At 53.5% G+C, this 20,482-nt stretch overlaps 2 protein-coding genes across 4 annotated transcripts in view; both read left to right on the forward strand.

The window, feature by feature from the left end:
- Positions 1–4,570, forward strand: part of LOC122381071 (protein held out wings-like) — a 35,276-nt gene extending 30,706 nt beyond the window's left edge. Inside the window, exons 6-9 of one of the 3 annotated variants that reach the window (XM_043364809.1) lie at positions 18–68; positions 717–992; positions 2,187–2,304; positions 3,580–4,570. In XM_043364809.1, coding sequence (XP_043220744.1) covers positions 18–68; positions 717–992; positions 2,187–2,284 — 425 coding nt within the window. In that variant the 3' untranslated portion in view covers positions 2,285–2,304; positions 3,580–4,570. Of the gene's footprint in view, positions 1–17; positions 69–716; positions 993–2,186 lie in introns of all 3 variants that reach the window. The other 2 variants (XM_043364810.1, XM_043364811.1) reach the window with 2 other exon arrangements.
- A 1,505-nt stretch (positions 4,571–6,075) lies between these two features.
- LOC122381064 (replication factor C subunit 1-like) lies at positions 6,076–20,192 on the forward strand. The gene is made up of 18 exons (XM_043364789.1): positions 6,076–6,524; positions 8,226–8,418; positions 8,813–8,976; positions 9,167–9,802; positions 10,016–10,195; positions 10,347–10,815; positions 11,034–11,102; positions 11,335–11,484; positions 11,858–12,093; positions 12,855–13,031; positions 13,401–13,552; positions 13,912–14,029; positions 14,504–14,649; positions 14,965–15,100; positions 15,269–15,349; positions 15,498–15,683; positions 15,799–15,926; positions 19,415–20,192. Exons 1-17 carry the CDS (start codon positions 6,522–6,524, stop codon positions 15,883–15,885), a joined length of 3,183 nt encoding a protein of 1,060 aa, XP_043220724.1. The 5' UTR covers positions 6,076–6,521; the 3' UTR covers positions 15,886–15,926; positions 19,415–20,192.
- The last annotated feature ends 290 nt before the right edge of the window (positions 20,193–20,482 follow it).

Here is a 20,482-nt window from a genome sequence, read left to right on the forward strand (position 1 = left end):
CCGCCGTCTGTTTTCAGAGCCGCCGTCGGAGTCGCTGTCTCTGTCTGCTGGGCTGCCGAGTTCAGCAGGTAACCTGGTGCTGGCCGCCGCGCTGTACTAACGCTGCCGGGCCTCGCTAACCGGCGCGTGGCGTGCACACGCTCCACCGCTCCACCGGCCGCGGCTAATGGCTCCCGGGCGACTGACAACCCGCCCCCGGTGCCCCGGTTCCACCGCGTCTAACTGTCGGTCCGACCGATCAGGCGTCCCTTCCGCTGTCGTTTTTGCTGTCGTCCTCTGTCCGTGCCGCCTGGGTGTGTGTCTGAGTTGTGTGTCACGCTGTGAGGCGCTGTGAGTCTGAGATTGGCTGCCGCCCGCGCCGTCCCCGCCCGATGTGCAGTGTGTCGGGGCGGAGACGGTCCCGTGGCTGGTGTTGTCTCTGGCACCAGGGTCTCACTGTGGTTTGGTGCGGGAAGGGCTGGGGAGGGTGTCAGTGCAGTGTTCTATCTCGCTCATGCTCCGTCGGACCGTGTTTGTTTGTTTATGTAAGTGTCCCTTGGTATGAGGGCAGTGTCGGGTGTCGATTGAAAGGACCCCTGCAGTGTGCTACTCTTTGGACTGCTGTTTGACAGTGCTGTTCGAATCAGTGCTCTGTTTCATACCACTGTCTTCTATCACCACCGCCCCTCTCCCCGTCTCCCCCACCCTCTCTAACCTCTCTGCCTCTCTCCCCACAGCGGACGCGGCGCCTCGCCTGCAGCTCACTCAGATGGCCAGCCTGGGCGGCCTGATGACCTCACAGATCCGCACGCCGGCCACGCTCGGCGCGCCCCTCATCATCTCGCCGCGGATGGCGGCCGGCACGGCGCTCATCAACTCTGCCCCGCCTCCGCTCATCTCGGCCGGCGACGCGGCGCTGCTGTACGCCCAGTACGCGCCCGACTACGCGGCCCAGTACGCCGCGCAGCTGGCGCAGCCGCTGCACCTGGCCGACTACTCGGCCGACCCCACCGGTGGGTTGTTCGCGCGATGACTCGGCTGACGGCCGAGCCGGGGAGCTGCGCAGATAGAGCGCCGCCGAGCTGACGCGCCGTGCGCCGCGGCGCGCGCGGCTGGTGCTCTGTATAGTGATGGGCGCGCGGACTGGTGTGAGCCCCGCCGGGCTGATGACACTGTAGAGCTGGACTGTATTTAATTGGACGCTTTGATCGTTGGTTGGTTCGTTCGTTTTAAGAAGCTTATTTCATGTTCATGTGCCGTGAGAGGAGAGCCCGGGTCGCTTCCATTGCCATTCTGTACTGTGCGTGTGCTCGCGTGTTGTGTGTCTGTGTGCGGGTGTGTCGGTGGCGGCTCTGCATGCTTCCCTGGGTGTCCGTACACGTTGTGCTGCGGTGTGCACTGTTAGGTTTATTTATGCTAGTGTTAGCCCGCCTCCGCCCTTGATCGGCCTGTCCCCTACCCGTAACAGCCGTCCGCGCGGGCGGCGCCTAACTCTGTAACCGGCAGCGTAACCCGTGTAACCGGCCCGCCGGCGGCGCAGTAACCACCCCAGCGCCCTCACATTCTAACCACCACCGATCTGGCAGCGCCTCCCGCGCTCCAGGCCAGTCTGCCGTCCACCGAGTCCGTAACAGCCAGCAGCGAGCCGGCACAGCCCGGCGTAACGCCTCCCGCCGGCGTCACTACCCCTCCCCGACCCTCTAACACCTCCCCGCAGGGCCCGCGGGCGCCGCGCGCGGAGGGTACCCGCTGCCCCCCCCCCTCTGACCGGAGCTGGACGCACGCCGCAGCTAACCGCTACTAACCGTCGTCCGGGCTCTCCAGCCGGGGGCACGGTAGCGACTGAATCGTCTGGTGCTAGAGACCGGTGGCGGCGCCGCCGACCTGCCGGAGACCGGCGGCGGCGGCGCCCACCGACACACCGGTCCTACTCTGTATTGGCTCGTATTTATTTTTGTATTTGATGCCGCGGCGAGAGTGGCGCGGCCCGCGCCGCCGCTGTCTATGTTTTGTTCCACGTTTGTGGCGCGTGCGCCGGCCGCCGGCTCGGGAGGCGGTCATCTTCAGTAGCTAGTCAGCGGGACCGGAGGCGAGGGCCGTGCGAGCGCATCTAGTCACAGGGGGTGCCATAGCGGGGCCAGTGGTGTGTGTGCCTGGGTCGGGCCGGGCCGGGCCGGCCGCCCCGTCTGACCGCCCTGTGCGTCTAGGTGCCGGCAGCGGGGCCAAGCAGCGGCGCGTGTTGACTCCGCAGGGCCGCGAGCACCCGTACCAGCGGCCCGGCGCGCCGCCCGTCGCCCAGTTGTAGTGTGTGTTGGTGCCGAGCAGGTTAGTTGACGTCCTGAGAGTCGCCGCCCCGCGCCCTGTCCCCGTCCCTCCGTCCCTGAACCGCCCTCAATATGTGCTCTATTATCCAGCCTCTTAATGATTTTGACGCTCTTTTTATGTACTCTGTAAAAGGCGTCATTTGTAGACTCTGTGGGGCTCTGAGGGCGCGGGCCGGTCGCCGTCCCATCTCTCACATCCCCGTCTTTCTGCCGCCTCTGTGCGCTGCCCCTCTCTGAAAAATGTCCTCCCAGGCCCTTGTCAGAATTAACACAATCCTCTCCCGCCTCAGTATATCCGCGATCTTCAGCTCTTCCAATGTGCATTCAACAGGAATGTATCGCTTACTGGTTGCGTTTCCAAATGTCGAGTCCTTTCCTTCCCTTTCTACCACGACAGTCCTGTATATCATATTCCTGTCCCTGTTCTGAGCCGGAGAGAGCTGCTCGGCCATCCAGCGTAGGCGGAAAGGGTGACCCCCAGCGTCCAGGCAGACCCGTCAGAGAGACCCGCTCTCAGCGCACCTCGCACTCGTCCTGTGTATAAAGTCGATGCGCCCATGCCCATACTTCAGACATGCATCCACCAAGTGATATTTCCAGTTGTGCTTATTGGTGACTTTGTATAAATAGTGATTTCCAGTCTTATTTTGTATGGTCACCTGAGGCATTACATGTGCTGATAAAAAGCAATAAAAATACTTTCATTCTTGCATTTGCTGTCGGAGTGTCTGGCGACGTACTCAGCAGACGGTGGACACGTTTCTTCAAACACATGATCTGTGTAAAGTGACCACACACTAATGACTTTGTATAGCACTAACGTTTGCCTGAGATGTCCACTAACTGTTCTGCTGAGCCCGCCTGTCGCTGAGCTCCCTGCTCCCGCTGGCTGAGCCGCTCTCTCCCTCTCTCCTGGTGTCCTGGGAGCATGCGCAGAGCGGGGCTGTCCGTCTCTCCCGGTGGACAGCCTCTGCCAGCGTCTGACCAAGCCGTGGGAAGGGGGTGACCCACGCCGCCCGGGGCTTGTAGACGGACCGGCCGCTGCTGTTCGCTTTGAGTAGCCCTGTGAACATGTGTTTTCGGCGCCGGCTGGCGGTCTAACCAGCCAGCGGCGCATTAACCAGCCACGCTAGCGGAACTCGCCTCAGTAGACTCTCTGCTACGGTACTAATGTCTATACGGTGCTACGCTACCGCCCGCGCCCCGTATTTACAGACAACATGTACTAACAAACTTTTCTCTCTTTCTCTGTTCCACTGTGCGCCGCGGGACACAGCTAACACCCCGTAACGTGCACGGGCCACGGCCGCGCCCTCCAACCCACACTGCCACTAACGAGACGGCGCCGCCCGGCACCCGGAGGCGGACTGAAGGCGGGCAGAGGCGGGCACAGAGGCGGGCACGTGCGGGGTGCGGCGGCCGGCCCGGCCCACACCGCGCCACCACTGAATCTCAACTGTTACTTAGGCAGCCCGACGCGGCGGCCGCAGTGCGCGTGCGCGCGACAACCAAGATCTGAGATAGCAACAACGAGGAGACTTGTGCGTGCGATGATCTGAAGTGAGAATACTCTGTGAGCGGTGAGAGATGTCGTTTGTGAGCGCTACAGGGTAGGAGGCCGCGCAGAGCCGCGGCGCGCTAGCCGAGTGTCCGGCGCGGTGTGTTGATGACGTTGATGGGGCGTGAGCTAGATGTCTCTGTTGCACAGACCCCATGTTCGCGGTCGTTGCCTTGTCAAGTGCCAACGTCGAATCGTGTAGCGGCCTTATTCACCAGTGCCAAATTTGTGGACGCGCCCGGTCCGATCCGCCGGGGGCGGCTCTGACTTTGCGCCGGGCGCTAGTTGTATTTTTGTATTTGTTCTTCTCCGGTGTGTGCTCTTGTTCAGCTCCGTCCCGGGGATTTCCTGGGGAGACTCCAGGAAATGACTGGCTGAGGAGGACCGATCTGATGTCACGAAGCAAGCTTTCGTACTTAATCTCAGTATCGCACGTTTTATTTTGATTTGGAAGTTCATTTCAATGTGCAATTTATGGAGGAAAAGAATATCGATGGTGCCTTTCTACTGGACCGTGCCTTGTACATTGTATATGCATTGTATCGAACTGTTAGGTGTGTCGGTTCGGTCCGAGGGTCATCACAGACCTGCTGCAGGTCAATGACAACGTGTCAGGCCAAATATGTGCCTTATTGAAATGGGGCGGTATCTATACCGAGACATTACGTGGTGCTGCATTTGAATATTTGAATAAATGTTGTGGTGCGAACCGGACTTGTTCGTGAACGTTCAAAGCGTTTCGAAGAGGATGGCGATGCGACCGAGGGGCGAGAGGCTACCCCGATATCGAGAGGATCGTTTCACTCAGATTGGAAAGCTCGACGCTCAACGTGTGACGAAATAAGTGAAATAAATACAGAACATGGACAGACATGCTCAGTATCGATAGGCCGGAATAGCTCGCTTCAAACTAAATACCGGCGGCTAAATGCTGCCACGGGTGTTCCGTACGAATAACATTCAGATGAGGGCTGAAAAACGGGATCTGCACATACGACGGTGGGGATGTAAATGTCGAGACGTCCGTCATTCCGAATCGAGCAGCCGATGCACCTCCCGGCCAGATCTATAACTGTGCCCGACACTTAATAGGTCACTGAAACAAGACAGATGAACGGTGGAGTACACGCTAACGGAACAATTAGCGATAACTTTAGTCAACATTCAACCGCTCATTCGGTTTTCGCCTTCTCCGTAGTCACAGTCCTACGGCGTGCCATCAGAGGCCTTGCAGATCCCGCATAGGTCCGGGCTGGCGGCTTTGTAGTTGTACCTACTCTGGATGACAGTCAAGCTTCCATCTCCTCTACGGCCGGCGGGGGAGCCGGTATACGTGCTGAGAGTCCGCGATTAGCGCGAGACGGTGTCGTAAACCGCGGCCAATGAGTCCGACACGGTCCTCGCTATGAAATACACACCGAGTCAGGCGACTATCTACCGATCAGTTTATGCACTGAACTAATTTATCTTACAGTTATGCAGGCTGATGGCTGTGAATGTCACGGGATGATTTAGAATACCGAGAGCCTCGGATCTGGAGTGGTTCACACGATCGCGCGCTGGGGATCTGTCCGGGCGGCGCTACCGGACAGCGACACACAAGATAAGATACCTATAAGAAACGTGGCACATCCAGCAAACGTCAGTGTAGGTGAATTGACTGAACCCACTGCGATTATGAGGAGAGGACATAACATTTCTGCCGAAACTTTTTCTGTACTTTTTACCTTCACCGGTGACGATAATCCGATAATCCATACCGAACGCTAGTGAGAAACATAGGCGGCGGAACGGGGAGGGCACCGGGGCACTGTGCCCCCTTTGCTTTTAGCATTTTAACATTAGCCCTATGGGCGTTGCATGGAAAGAATGGGTGACCAAAAGTCGACAGTGCCCCCTTCAGGCTTCAATTGAAGGTGTTCCGCCGCTACTGGTGAGAAATACAGCTACTGGCACGCAGATGAAATCAGCATTTTTATAAAACGGGACAGCCGTATGGACAATAGAAGCCACCTTTCAAAGAAAATAAATCGAAACCCTGGCGTTGAATCCAGTTGAATCACTCCGTTCATTTTCGGACACATTTCTCGTTGCTGACGGAGAAAATACTTTATACTGGGGACCATATGGTAGCCAATATGGTAGCGTCCAATGAGGCAGAAACGCCGCAATATTTACAAACATATTGGCGCGGATTTGGGACGACGGTGAAAACAGGGCGCCTGGGGCGATTTGATCAAGGTTCGTGAAATTCACACGTGACGTTTAGCATGTAGAAGGCCCACCCAGAGGGGGAGAAGTTCCAAATGTCACGTGACTAATATGCCCTCCGGCGCCCTGTTTTCACCGGCGTCCCGGATTTGCGCGGATTTCTCCGATTTCTCTCGTTTTATGAAGGGCAAGTTGGGTCTTGAAGCAACTCAAGGTGCGCAGTTTCGGTGCAAGAGTGTGTTTATATGCCTCGAGTACAAGCAGCCAACAAGCTCAGCGGAATTCTGGACTCGCTAGCATCTCAAATAATGATTATTGGGTAGGCTGCAAAAGCTGCCTGATTTTCTTCTCTGAGAGGAAATTCAAACTGGGACTCAGACTCCTCAGGAACAGCTCCAGCCCAATAAATCAAATTGAATCATAAGCTGCTCTGATCCGACCACATCAACATGGTAAGCTTAGAAAAATGCTTAATCAAATATGCTAAATGAAAATAGAAATATGCTAAATGAAATGCTTAATTGCTGCAGGCACATTTATGATTTGCCTGTCCCGTAGCTTAGTCAGTTGACCCCATGTGTTGAGAGCATGGGCCTTGTTAACAACTGGATTAAATCAGCTGGCTGGCCAGCTAGATAGAACGCTGGGGATGGTCTCATTGTGTTTGTCTTGCCGAGACGCATCAACTGATATGCAACTTGACCTTTTCCGGTCAGGTCATGACCTTGACAGTTGACTTGAGGTCAAATTTTCAAGTTGACCTTTCAAGGTCAAATTACAGTTCATTTGATGTGTCTCGGCGAGAGGAACACGAGTCTGGCAATAAAAATGTCCTAGTTTTTTTTTAGTCAAAAGTTAATGTCGAAAAACTTTTTTCGTAAAAACAGTTATTTTTGGAGTTTTTGCCCTCTGGAGGCTAAACCCTTGACCTGAGGTCATTTTTGATGATGACCTTATCAAAAGAAGAGTTCAAAACCTATTGATTGCTTTTCCTAGCGTTTTTCTAGCTATCATAGTTCCTGAGATAATGGCATGTTTTCTGAAAAATATAATGACAATTGGCAAATTTTGACCTTTGATGACCTCTGGTGACCCCAATGTTGCTCTAAGATGAAAAATGACCGAAATACTTTCAAACGTACGCATTAAGAGCTATCAATTGCTTTTTATTGCGTCTTTCTAGCCCTCTTAGTTTTTGAGTTAGAGGTGGGTGGTAACATATGCCCCCCCCCCCACTAGGGCGAAGCTGGCTGAGACCGCCACTGGGGCGCGGGTTAAGCGCATGGGGGCCTCCGATGTTCACAACCACCGGCAGTGTTTACTGTACCGCTGTCAGGCTAGAGGATAGAGGCAAAAGCTAAGACGTAGAAGACACAGCAAAAATTAGTCGTTCATCACCATAAAGCACCGTCTATTAGCTCGAACAGTGAACGGAGGACAGGTCCCGAAGCGGTGCTCCACCATTGGCTAGCGCCTGCCACCTTCGATACAGACTAATTCTGGAGCTCTGCGCGACATGAAGATGTCAAGCAACATGCTATGAGGCTACAATTTTTCTGGTACTGTTTTCTCACCAATATGCATAATCTGCGAGGTTTTGCAGTATAATTTGAAAACTTTTGATATATTTTTTTCTATTCACCCTACTCGACAGCCTGCCTTTGATACACCAGAAACGTCTCAAAACAGTCAGCGCGAAACATGGCACTGGGGATGCGTGAATGTAGCAATCATAATCTGCTCTGATCCCACCACACCAGCATGGTAAGTTTGAAAAGCAGGGTGCTGATTAAAATGGGTTTAAAAATCTGACAATATCGATGCGGTGCACTGTTTTTGACCGACGCGGTGGATTAGACTAGCGGAGCGGGATGATCTATGATCATTATGATGCCAAATGTTGAATGAACCCTGTCGAGATCCCACAGGCAAACCTAACCCAACCCTCGTGCACGTTATCTGTTATATTGTCGACTCAAGACGGGGATGAAAGGTCGCCGATAGCAACAGTAATGGTAACACCGTGCCTCAAGTCTTCGGAAGGATTGTACCATTTAGGAACTTTATGAAACTCGTGAGAGCCATATGTAACTTCGGTACATGTACATACTTACATTTCATGTTCATGTTTTGCGCTTTTTTGCCTTGTCTAGCCGCGCGACATACGAAGCTACTTCGGCGCGTCCTCCATGAAGCAGGCGGACATCCGGTCCATGTTCGGAAAGAAGCCTTCTTCAGCGGAGAAGAAGAAGAAGGCCGCCCCGGTGACCATCATCTCGGACTCGGACTCGGACAGCGAGACGCAAAACAAAAAACGAAAGCGGCCCTCACGCATCGTCGACTCCGGTGAGTTTTGCGTGCGTCGGGAGCAGTTTTAATTGATTATAAGCAATTGCCCACTATGGCACACAGTCATAGGGGGAGAATTGGCCGGCTTTGCTTTGGAGCCCCAACGGATGGCGAGGGTCAAGGTCACCTGCGCTGGCCTGGGGCGGTGGATTTGCGGTGCCCGAACACCCAGTTTCTTACTATTCTCCACATGTGCCCATTGTGTGAGTACAAGTCATTAGATAGGCATTTAACACATAGTGACATCTTTGGCAAAATGTTGAACAGTGTGAGTCATTCATTCATCAAATCATTTAACAACATCCTCATCATTCATCAACACCCCGTCAAATGCAAGTGAGACGCTTTCAGCCGTTTTCGCATGTCCTGCAGTTTTTGTGTTTTGCTCCAGATGAAGAGGATTTCGTGAAGAAGGCACCAACTCCAAAAAAGAAAAAGGAAAAGGATGATTCCAAAAAGGAGGCAAACGGGAAACATCTCAAACCAGTTTCAGCGGACGATTTCTTCGGCTCTGCGAAACCGAAGTCCTCTGAAACCCCAAAACAGCCCAAAAAGGTTTTTAATATTTTTGTGGCTGATATAGCTGCATAGTATCTGTAAATATTGAAGAAAAACTAAAACGTAGCAGTGGACGATTGCCATCTAAAATTTTACTGTGGATGCTCGATTCATTGATAGTTCTTATAAAAGCAATATTTTACTTAGTGGCACCATCCTGACCTGTGCTCGTTTCATTCTGCTGCAGCCAAAGTCCCATGCGGATGACGCGAGTTTCTCCAAGACCCTGGAGCAGCTGGACCTTCCACCCAAGGCCGAGCCCGCCGACAGGCCGTCCGGCGAGACGCTGACGCTGGCGGCTAAAGTGGCGCGGCTGAAGGGGAAGGCGCCGACCTCGGGCGCCACCTCCTCGTCGGCGGCCGCTGAGCTCTCCGCCAGTGACGAGGACGACGGGCCGACCAAAATCCGGGGCGACGCGCCATCGCAGAAACAGAGCCCACCCAAACAGAAGGCGTCGGAGAAGAACGGTAAATTGAATAAGGATTCAGCTGAGAAGCATGAGGCGCGATCCAAAAAGACACCAGAGAAGCTTTCAACTAAGGACGCCGCTCATGCCGGAGGATCACAAGTCAAAGAGGAGAAATCACCCAAGAAAGATAAGACACCGGACAAGAAGAAGAAGACCCCACTAAAGGAGAAGACGCCCGGTAAAAGGAAGGGCTCGGAGCCTGAGGAGAGCACGCCGAAGGCCAAGAAGAGTAAGCCGGCGACGGAGGCGGCCACGCCGGACGAGGTGCGCCAGAAGAAGGCGGAAAACTACAGGAAGTTCCTGGAGAGGCAGCACGCTGGACCGAAGAACCCCGGCGCCAGGGAGGTGCCCGAGGTAAGCACCGATTGATGTCGTGGTTGTTGTGTGGGCAAATCACATAAACCAATCTACGTGATTCTCTTCTATTTTCCATTAATTGCTGCCTTATTATGACTACAACCAGGCTTTTTATTGGATTTATGATATTCATTGTATTTATGATGCTGTCGCGGAAGAACTACCGGCTTTTTAAGCTGTTTTGACTGGTGTTTGACTTCTTCCTTGCAGGGCTCTCCCGGCTGTCTGGCGGGCCTGACGCTGGTTCTGACTGGTCTGCTCGACTCACTGGGACGAGAGGAGGCCGCTGACCTCTGTAAGGGCCTCGGGGCAAAGGTCACCACCAGTGTCAGTCGTAACACGTCGTACCTCATTGTCGGCGACGAACCCGGCCAGAGCAAAACGGAAAAGGTTAGTCAGTGTTTGGCTTCTCTTGTGGTTGGTGACAAAATGCGGAATTATGACGTGTATTTGATTCTCGAGAACAACAGTTTTACATGTTAAACAGAACGGTATCAAAACAGCAAGCATCGGTCTTCAAAATATCTGGTGTCTTCCGCAGGCCAAGAAGGTCGGTACGAAGGTACTGGATGAGGAGGGTCTGTTCAACCTCATCCGTGAGCGCTCCAAGACGCACGGTAAGCCGGAGCCGGAGACGGTCAGCGCCGACTCCGGGGTCGGCACCAGTCAGGACTCCCTGGGATCCCCGGAGCCGATCCTGAGAACCGCCGACTCGGGTCCGGAGCCGGCCAAACCGACTCCGGGCGCGGTAAAGACGGAGCCGAAGTCGGAGCCGGTGGTACAGAAGGGTAGTAAGAGCGACTCAGGCGCCCCCTCCGCTGCCGCGGCGGCGGTTCCGGCGCCTGACGGCCTGTTCGAGACACAAATGTGGGTGGACAAGTACAAGCCCAAGTCGTCAAAGAACATCATCGGTCAGCAGGGTGACAAGTCGGCGATGAACAAGCTGAAGCAGTGGCTGCAGCGCTGGCATCGCTTCCACTCGGGCCCCAACAAAGTCAAGGTTAAGGCCTGTGAGTATTGCTTCAGTACCGTGCATTGATGATCAGTAAAAGCATGACTGCTATGCCGTGATATCGCTGGTGAGATGTGGTTCATTGAACTGTGATTTTGAATTTCTGGATATGAAAGCTACATGCCGTAGTGATGCCAATGATTTTATACGATCTTTGAATTATTGAATGAAAAATATGCGCGAGAAGCGTTTCCCAATCGGTGTTTTGTTCCGCAGATAACCAAGGCTTCAACGACGACGGCTCCAATTTCAAGGCTGCTCTTCTGTCGGGCCCACCGGGCGTGGGTAAGGATGGCTAAAAACGCAGCAATACCTTGCTTAACGCCGCAATATCCTTTGGAACCTTTCTTGTTTGTTTTTTAGTAAATCCAATGTTTCTTGTTTTTTGTAAGTTTATGCTGAAAATAATCAAATATGCCTTTGGATGTCCATTGTATACTTTTTTTTTTGTATTTGCATCCGTCGCTTGCCCACCAGACTTCTCAGTCTGCCCCTCCCCCTCTTCCCCCGCTCCCAGGTAAGACGACCACCGCTCACCTGGTGTGTCAGGAGCTGGGCTTTGAGGTGGTGGAATTGAACGCCTCCGACTCGCGCTCCAAGAAGCTGCTGGAAAAGTACACCGATTGCTTGCAGATGAGCTCGCTCGGGCACGCCTTCCAGGCGGCAGGTGCGCGGAGGGAACAATGTGGCGACCTTAGGATTAGACTGAAGTAGTCCTAGCGATAAAGCAGTATATGAAAGCCGTCTTGTTATCAGGTGACAGTGTCAATCGTACTAGGAACAGGCCTGCTGCCTGACTGCATTGGAAGTAACTGGGTAAGAGACTGAACGTTCGTCCCATCTGCGTTTTAATTAACGTAGTTATACACATCGAAAGATAGCCTGTCTGCCTGCTGCCTGACTGCATTGGAAGTAACTGGATAAGAGACTGAACGTTCGTCCCATCTGCGTTTTAATTAACGTAGTTATACACATCGAAAGATAGCCCGTCTGTCTGCTACCTGACGCCATCCTCCCCCCACCCCGCTGTCGTCCCGCAGGCTCGGGCGGCTCCGGCGGCCGGCTGACGGAGCGCCACGTCCTTCTCATGGACGAAGTGGACGGGATGGCCGGCAACGAGGACCGCGGCGGCGTGGCGGCCATCATCCAGCTGATCCGGGCCTCGCGCGTGCCCGTCGTCTGTATGTGCAACGACCGCCACCACCCCAAGATCCGCAGTCTGTCCCAGTACTGCTTCGACCTGCGCATCAACAAACCGCGCCTCGAACAGATCAGGGTGAGAGCGGCTGTGGAGAGAGAGAGGGAGGAACCAAGAGGCAGGGAGGTTCTGGATGGGTACGTTTGCTTTGTTTGGATCCCATGGCGCTTTTTTTAAAGGGACCCTCCCACCTTCAAAAAAGTTAATGAATAGGCATGAAAGTGATGTCGCTCGGTTCAGAAAGAGCAAAAACGAATATCTACCAAATTTCATCGAAAAATATTCACCGGTTTTCAAGATATTAGACTTTTACTTTTGTTTACTTTTTGGGATCTCCGCTGTTCCTAGCGACTTTATTTGAAAGTGCGGCATTTGTTGCGCGCAAAGCAGCATATACCACCGCGTGCTACAAAACGTTTTAGTCAAACATTTAACGGACGTTCGAAAGCCTGATGACGTCATCAGATTCCCGTAATGGTTAAGAGATAGGGACCACGCTGGTCCCACCTTGCAAGTAAAGGGAAGAAATTTCTTGAACACCATAAAGCTGCGGGGGTTGCGACCAGGATAAATGGTGGTTTCTGAGCCTGGCCGCAAACTTGGCTATCTCAACTCAAAACTAATGTTAAGGTGGGAGGGTCCCTTTAACGTTTAGTGTATCTTAGGCTGTTTGTAGACATATTGTCGACAAAGAACGAAATTATAACTCGCGGTCCTACTGGATGTCGCAATTCAAGTCTCTGCAAAACAGCCTTATCGTTGACGTTTATGTTGCTATAGAACGCCGACCGTTTTCTACATCCCACCGGCCCCACTGACATCTCCTTCTCCATCCGCAGGGCGCCATGATGTCCGTGATGTTCAAGGAGAAGCTGAAGATCAGTAAGGAGCAGCTGGACGCGCTGATTACCAGCACCAACCAGGACATCCGGCAGGTGCTGCACCTGCTCTCGGTGTCGGCGGCGCAGCAGCGGGCGGCGCCGGCCGGCGGACGCACCGCCAAGGATACACGGCTGGTGCGTCAGAGGGGCACGGGACGGAGTCGACTGGGGAGGGTGGGTCTGCTCGCTTTAAAGTCAGTGTGGTCCGTGTTACATAGGGGGGGGGGGGGAGGTATTGAGAAGGCAAGTTCTACGATTTCCTGGTGAGGTCTGATCAGACGCAAAGGAAGGGCTGTAAGGGCTGTGTTGAACTGCGATAGATCGAAGTCTGTACTATCACGCTACTCTGTCTCCCAGACCCCGTCCCACGCTGCAAGTTTGACTTACTACAGAAGGTGACGTTACCCTGCCTCCCCCGTCTCCCTCAGGGCGCGTTTGACGTGGCGAAGAAGGTATTTAGCGCCAAGGAGGGTGTACTCTCACGTTACTCCCCGTCTCCCTCAGGGCGCGTTTGACGTGGTGCAGAAGGTGTTTAGCGCCAAGGAGCGCCAGGGTATGTCCATCGACGACAAGGTGCGGCTGTTCTTCTACGACTACAGTCTGGGTCCGCTGTTTGTCCAGGAAAACTACCTCAGGGCTAACGCTCACGCCGCACGGTGAGTGAAAAACAGAAGGTGGAAGATCGAACTAGGTGGATAAGAGCTACTGATGTGTTATTTTGTATGCTTATGAGCTTAGGATTTTACCCGATGAATTTACGCTTTCATCATTATCCCGGGTTCCAAGCTGAGTTCCAAGCCCACCGTCAAATGCAGTTCCAAAGCCACTTTGTGACCGTAGATATACGATACGATCAGTCACTAACATTTTTAGCTCGATATCTATCATTGACGATCCATCTTCGTTGATAACAGTTAGCGTCATAACACTCTGTCCAATTCGTGCGCTCTGATACGAGCATGTGCCAGCATTCACCTATCCCAAGTGACCCGCCTCTCCTATGTGTATATTTCAGCGGCAGCAGTCAGAAACAGCTGGACCTGCTCAGTCAGGCAGCTGACTCCATCTGTGACGGCGACCTGGTCGACAACTGCATCCGGTCCGGACAAAACTGGAGCCTTCTGCCTACATTCGTGAGTAGAGCTGACGCAGTGGGGTCCGTGCGATATGCGATCGGGACAAAATTGGAGCCTACTGCCCACATTCGTGAGTATGTGGCGCGTTTGGCTAGTGCTGTTGGATCCGTGCGATATGCGATCCGGACAAAACTGGAGCCTTCTGCCCACCTTTATGAGTAGAGCTGGCGTAGTTAAAACCGAACAATATGTATGAGCAGAGAGGCCGAACCAGCGGCTGGGCCTACGCACTTGTCTTAACTTGTTACTGAATTGGACAGCGCAAGGCTTTCTTACCGTTTTTAGTGGAGCGACCGAAGAGTAACTCCCTTGACGATGTTATTGGGTATAAACTATAATATCACATCTTTGATATGATTCGCGATTTGTCTGTTAACCACCACGACCCATGTGATCTGTTTAGCCGCGACGTGTCCGACCCCTGTCGCTCTCCCATCACCCCCCACCCGCCCCTTCTATCTCTCCCCCTAGGCGGTGTACAACACGCTGATCCCGGGGGAGTTGCTGTCGGGCCACCTGAATGGCCGCGTCGAGTTCCCCCAGTGGCTGGGAAAGAACTCGACACGAAACAAGACGGTGCGCCAGGTCCAGGACGTTCAGGCGCACATGAGACTCAGGTTGGTGGAAAGTTGAGCTAGGCCAGATTTGGAATGTTTGCGCAGCTTGGTATTTGACATTTTCATGATCTTCTTGTCTAATTATGATTTCCTTGTCTTCGTGACATTTTGGATCATGCGCGCACTTCGTTTGCCTTCTTGTTTTCAAGCTCAGTAATTTGCTATTTTTGTTTTTACAGCTTCCATTATTCGATCGAAGTGTGATGCGCATCGCACATTTGTCTCCTACCATTACATTTTTTTTTTTTAAATCAGAGGCTGCCCTACCAGTGCCCACTGCCTGTACACTGTATGCTGTGCGTTTCGCCTCCGCAGGATCTCTGGGAGCCGTCAGGACGTGCTGATGGACTACTGCGGTCCGCTGCGGGACCTCGTCACCCGTCCACTGGTCAGCGGGGAGCAGGACGGCGCCGCACAGGCCGCGCAGAACATGTTCAGCTACGACCTCATGGTGTGTGCAGTGCGGCTGAGGGTGTGGGCGGGCAGCGGGATCAAGGTGGAAAAGGGACGGAATTTGTGGAGTTGGTTTTGGTTACTGATCTGACTTTTGTTGTGAATAATGAAGATGCTTGTGTCTGCTTGTATCCCTGTTTCGATTTTGACCTCGCTGTTTTTCTAGCGTGAGGACCTGGACGACCTGATTGAGATCGCCACCTGGTCGGGCCGCACTGGAGACCCCATGGCGCGGCTAGACTCCAAGGTAAGCGACATACCTATTGTGCAATTTTTAATGCCAGTTCATGGTACCAGTGCCTGAAAAACACTGCGCGCCGTCCAATACATATTTTTGCAGCTCGCCTTTCTCTTTCCCTGCTCCTGAAACTCACCCCGCCTCTCCCCGCCCTCAGACGAAGGCGGCGTTCACGCGCGCGGTGCGAGGCGGACACCACAGCTACCCGTACGCCAGCATCCAGGAGGCCAGCAAACGGCGGAAGGGCGACTCGGACCCCCTGCTGGGAGAGGACGGAGACCAGGAGGACGGCGGAGAGGAGGAACAGGAGGACCAGGACGTCACCAAGGACAAGATGATCAAGGTAGGCCGTTCTTGTTAATTAATTTGGTTGGGCTGCAACTGCATTTACAGTTTTTAGGTATCATTGGTGCCGATTGCATCGGTGAGTACAACTAACGAGATGTGTGCATTTGCAGGTGAAGGCGACAAAGGCGTCGAAAGGAGCGTCCAAGAACGAACCGTCATCATCAAAAGGAAAGGGAAGAGGAAAAAGCAAGAAGTGACCGATTATCCGACCGCGTATGCATCGACAAAATGGATCATGGTAAGCCGGTCATGACCTGTCTTGGCGCTGTGAGTGATGGACCTATGGTCTTTCAAATGTATCCGACGATTCCTGGGGTTCCTTTCTCTTCGCTTCCCCACGTTTATTTACGTGGGTGTAGGAAGACGGAAGAGAAGGACACAAGTACCTCGGAAATGGCATGTTCTACTACATACGAAGCAGAACTTCCTGCAAGAGGTGAACAGCTTGAAGCTCATCTGCTATCAGCTCTCCAGCATTTCTTGTAACTAATTGAACAAACATTTCCTGTTCATTGTCAGTTGTTTATTGTTACAGCCGCATATCCTCTTCTGTTTGGCCGTTCACAGTTGCCGTGGCAACCATATAGAACAGAAAACAACCAACATCTTCCCGTCGTACCGTAGCCATAACCTGTGACTTCTCCTGCGATTGAACTACAGGAACGACAATGCCACGTCCATTCATCAGCGCGATAGGGGACACACTGTCTCATACCACTGACTTGAGCTGTGTCGACCCGCCTATGCCATATTCGCGATCAATATGTATTCATCGCTAGCGATGGCCCAGGTCAAGGCGATACCTGACGCCTTTTGTCCTTGTAGACACGCCGTAACAGTGGAAAGAAAGGAGAAGAACAAGAGACGCGTGATATTTGACAACAACGGCCCTTTTAGTGCAGTTGACTATATGTAATTGACATGTAGCACTCGAGGCCTGTCTTCCTTGCCCTTTGAGTTGTGTCAAGACCTCTCTTCTCTACCGTTGATTGTGATAGGACGGATCGACTACCTTATTCCATTAATGCAACAGGAGCATGCGCTTTTAATATAAGTGTGCTGTTTCAAAGCTCCGTGAAATATAATTGAATGAATACACACCATGATGGCATGCGAGGATAGCCAGCCTGACGTGATCGGTAACAAGCATAGGTTTACGTGCGTGACATATCTGTAAACGACACTATGAAATGGACAGTCATCGCATGTGACATAGATGTACTAGTAGCAGAGTTAACGTAAACGAGCATGCATTCTATTTTCGTCATCGCAATCGTATCGGTCCTGGCTGCGAAAATGGCTTAATCTCATCATGGCAGCCCGGTGTATATACATACGGTGCTCATTTTTTTTTTTGTTCCAATTTCCTGTATAAGCTCTGGGTAAACAGCGGGAACAAAATCTTGGACGTTTTAGACGCTAACACGCGCTAACACAGACCATACATGTCCCCACACACACACTATCCGCGCCGTCGGTGCCTTTGGCCTCTGTTTCTGTTCCGTCACATCCCGTGTCCTCCCGTCCGGCAGAGGTAACTCCCTGTAGCACCGGTGACCGGGACACACCCCGCTCCCTCGTCGGCCGTCACCCGACTGGTCGCTCAGGTCATGATGGGCGCCCCGGTGTAGTCCTTGCTGTCCTGCTCGCGCAGCTGCAGGAAGAAGCTCAGCACCACCGCGTAACAGTAGCCGCTGACGGTGGCGATAACCAGCTGCAGCACAATCACCGCCCACGTCTCCGGCGCCGCCTCCAGACTGGCGGCGGCCGCCAGCAGCTCGGTCAGCGCCAGCAGCAGCTGGCCGACCAGCAGCAGGCCCTGCCAGCCGAGCCAGGGCAGCAGCAGGCGGCGCCGGCGCCGGGCGGCGGCCACCAGCAGCGCCAGGTCCACCGGCAGGCTGGCCAGCAGCAGGGCCAGCAGCAGCAGCGCGCCCACCCGCACAGCGCGGCTCAGCGTGTCCAGGTCGGGCGGCGGCAGGCCGTCGGGGGCCGGCGCCGGCGCCACCTCCGGCTCTGTGGCCAGCAGCCGGCGCACCAGCCGCGCGTCGGCCAGCAGCAGCGCCAGCCACAGCGCGCCCAGAGCGTCCACCAGACAGTGCAGCAGGCTGATGGTGGTGACGCCGTCCCGCAGCGAGCAGCAGCAGCACGACTTGAGACGGCGCAGACGCATCGCGCCGGCCGTGCGAGCCCCGCTGGCGGCGCCCGAGACGGTCACTGAGGCTGAGACAGAGGCTGGTGTTGTATCTGCTGCTGTTGCCGTTGTAACAGCTAGAATGGCGACCGCTGGTGTTTTCGTAACCGGTGGTTCTGCCGCCCCGGCCGCTCAGCCGCCGTTTCCACCTCAGCTGGCGCGTCTTCAGCCACTGTCGCTCCCACTGCTGCAGGACAGAGCGGGGGATGGTAACGGTGGTGACAATAACTCACTCTGGTGTCTGGGTATAAGGTTGCGATTAGTGCCGATGACCAGCGCAGTCTCAGCGTTCCCTAAAACACAAACACTGTCATCAATTTATTGGGGCAGAACAGTGCATGCCACTGAATTTGCACCCTGGCCCTTAGGGACATGTGCATTTACTCAGTGGTCATCGAGCCAGTTTTCAGGCCGTAATCTGTTTGAAATCGTTTGGCTTTTTTTACATTTGCAGTCAGACGTCAGGGTGCCCTAAAATAAGCATAAAGTAATTTCTTTATTTCCTTTTTATTTCCCAAACCCTGAATTTCCAGCGCTTAAACAGCCTCGAACCTTTTCTCCCATTGGAGACGGGTGGGATGCCGGGTGAGTTAACCGTCCGTCCACTTGTGCAAACAGTGAATACGGTCTACACTTACAGTTCCACCTCCGAAACATCGGTCCGCCTGCTAACACAAAACCATGCAAAACGGCGAGCACTATTGCACTATTGCAGTGTCTATTCGTTTGAAGGTCTAAACAGTACAATTATTCGTAACTATCGACTGACAACGACTTCTCTCACCTGACTGATGGAAGTAATTGCTGCCTTCACCCATCCTCTAATTGATCGTCAGATTTCCTCTGCCTGCCGCCCTGCCCCACTCACCACTCACCTCCCGCTGTAGGCCGTCTTGTGACCTCGAGCCGCCCACCGGTCAGCTCGGCGCCCTCACTCCCGGGTCTGTGCCGCCCTCCACACAGCTGTATCGCTGTCTCCCCTCCCCCGGCTGACTGCAGTCGGCGGCGGCGCCAGACGCGGTCAATACTGCCCAGAGGCGAGCCTGGCGCACCGGCGGCGACTCTAACGCACCACCGGCGAATGTCGCGCCATCTGGGACGCAGTCAGGGTGGGCAGGGGTCGCCGGCGGCGGGCACTTTGACTTTTGCCGACTTTTGTCGACATTTTACAGCTGCGCCCAACTTTTAGGGGATTGGTTGGTTTGTTTGACTGCCTACATTTCTTGATGTTGATTTAGCTTTGCTATACTCATCATGGCTGTGATTATGCTTGCGTGTCTATTTTCCCGATTGCGATTTAAGGCGAATGATTTTTTTTTCTCTCTAAAAATGGTGGGATTTGCTTGTGTGGTAGGTCGGGGTAGACTGTATCAGACAGTCAGGCTTAGGCATTCACTATGAGAGCGTGATCTATCGTATATTTAACCGGAGTGAAACAGTTTCCAAACCACTAAGTGGAATCAAAATTCGAAATCAACAAAAGCTATCTCGGGAAGTGCGCCGGCTCATCGCTCTATCCCTCCGGTGTTTTCCAGGTCGGCCGACTTGTGATAACATTGATCCTCACGACTTCTGGGGACAACGAGGCGGTGAGGACGACTGGAGGGAATCGCTCCTCCGTGAGTACAATGGGACGGGAGTACCCGCGACCTGCGAGTCGATTAGGCCTGACGGACAGGATGGCCAGAATAATTCGCTCGAGTTTCGAACGCCCGAGATGCTGGCGTGACGCGGCGCCTGTCAGTTGTCACTGAATGGGATGGTGGTCTTTGCGCCTGAGAAAATGTCCGGAACTGGAAGCGACTGGTTCCGACTTTGGGTGCTGTTGATGAAATTGTTCTGTTCAACTAGGGTCGTACCTGCTCGTAAGTGATTTGTGATTGAACCCTGATGAACCTCGCTGGTATTCGTACGGCACCGTCACCTTTGCTTGCTGCTGTATTTGCGTGTCTCTGTGCCCAGGTCAGTTTCACAGCCTCGCTACATGAAAGTGCAGTTCTGATTGCCTCATCTCATTTCGTGAACTGTTTTGCCCCTGCCGCATGGTAACTGTTTTGTCGAAGTGTGATATCGAAATCAGCATGGTGCAAGTGGAATCGAGACACGCGTGTATGCTGCCATTCACTAAGGTTCGTGCATTCGCATTCCTTCACGCTTAGTCACCTGATCAATGATCATTGAACACCTCATTTTCCATGCCTTTGCAGCCACGTGAGCCTTCATTACGCCACCCAGTCGGTATTAAGCCCAGGCTGATTGTCAGGGTGAATTGTGGATAACATTGAAATGCAGGTAAATACACGTCGTCACTAATAATTCATGTTTGATGTTGCATTGTAACTTACGAACTTTCGAGTCTTCACGCCTTACACAAATAGAGCGATTACACGAGGTGTCGGTGAACGATTTTATTTCGACTGGACCAGCCAATGACTTGGTCTGCAACATTCGAATCAACTGGCTTTGTAGCGGAAGCTGGGCATTCAGGTGTAAAATATGAGAGTACTTTAAAAGTAAACAAAACAAAGGGTTAAACCTCGTCCGCCTCGGCCCACCGTCTGCCGACGGTCGGCGGCCGCTGACGGGGCCGCCGTACGCGGCGC

The sequence above is a fragment of the Amphibalanus amphitrite genome, unplaced genomic scaffold (genome assembly GCF_019059575.1).
Source record: "Amphibalanus amphitrite isolate SeventyFive unplaced genomic scaffold, NRLGWU_Aamphi_draft 000113F_arrow, whole genome shotgun sequence".
Classification (NCBI taxonomy): domain Eukaryota; kingdom Metazoa; phylum Arthropoda; class Thecostraca; order Balanomorpha; family Balanidae; genus Amphibalanus; species Amphibalanus amphitrite.

What these genes read in the sequence shown, in the direction of transcription:
- LOC122381064 (XM_043364789.1), top strand. An exon ending in CAAAGTCAAGGTTAAGGCCT is followed by an intron (nt 10,816 to 11,033) that starts GTGAGTATTGCT and finishes TTTGTTCCGCAG; the next exon opens with ATAACCAAGGCTTCAACGAC. An exon ending in GCTAACGCTCACGCCGCACG is followed by an intron (nt 13,553 to 13,911) that starts GTGAGTGAAAAA and finishes TGTATATTTCAG; the next exon opens with CGGCAGCAGTCAGAAACAGC.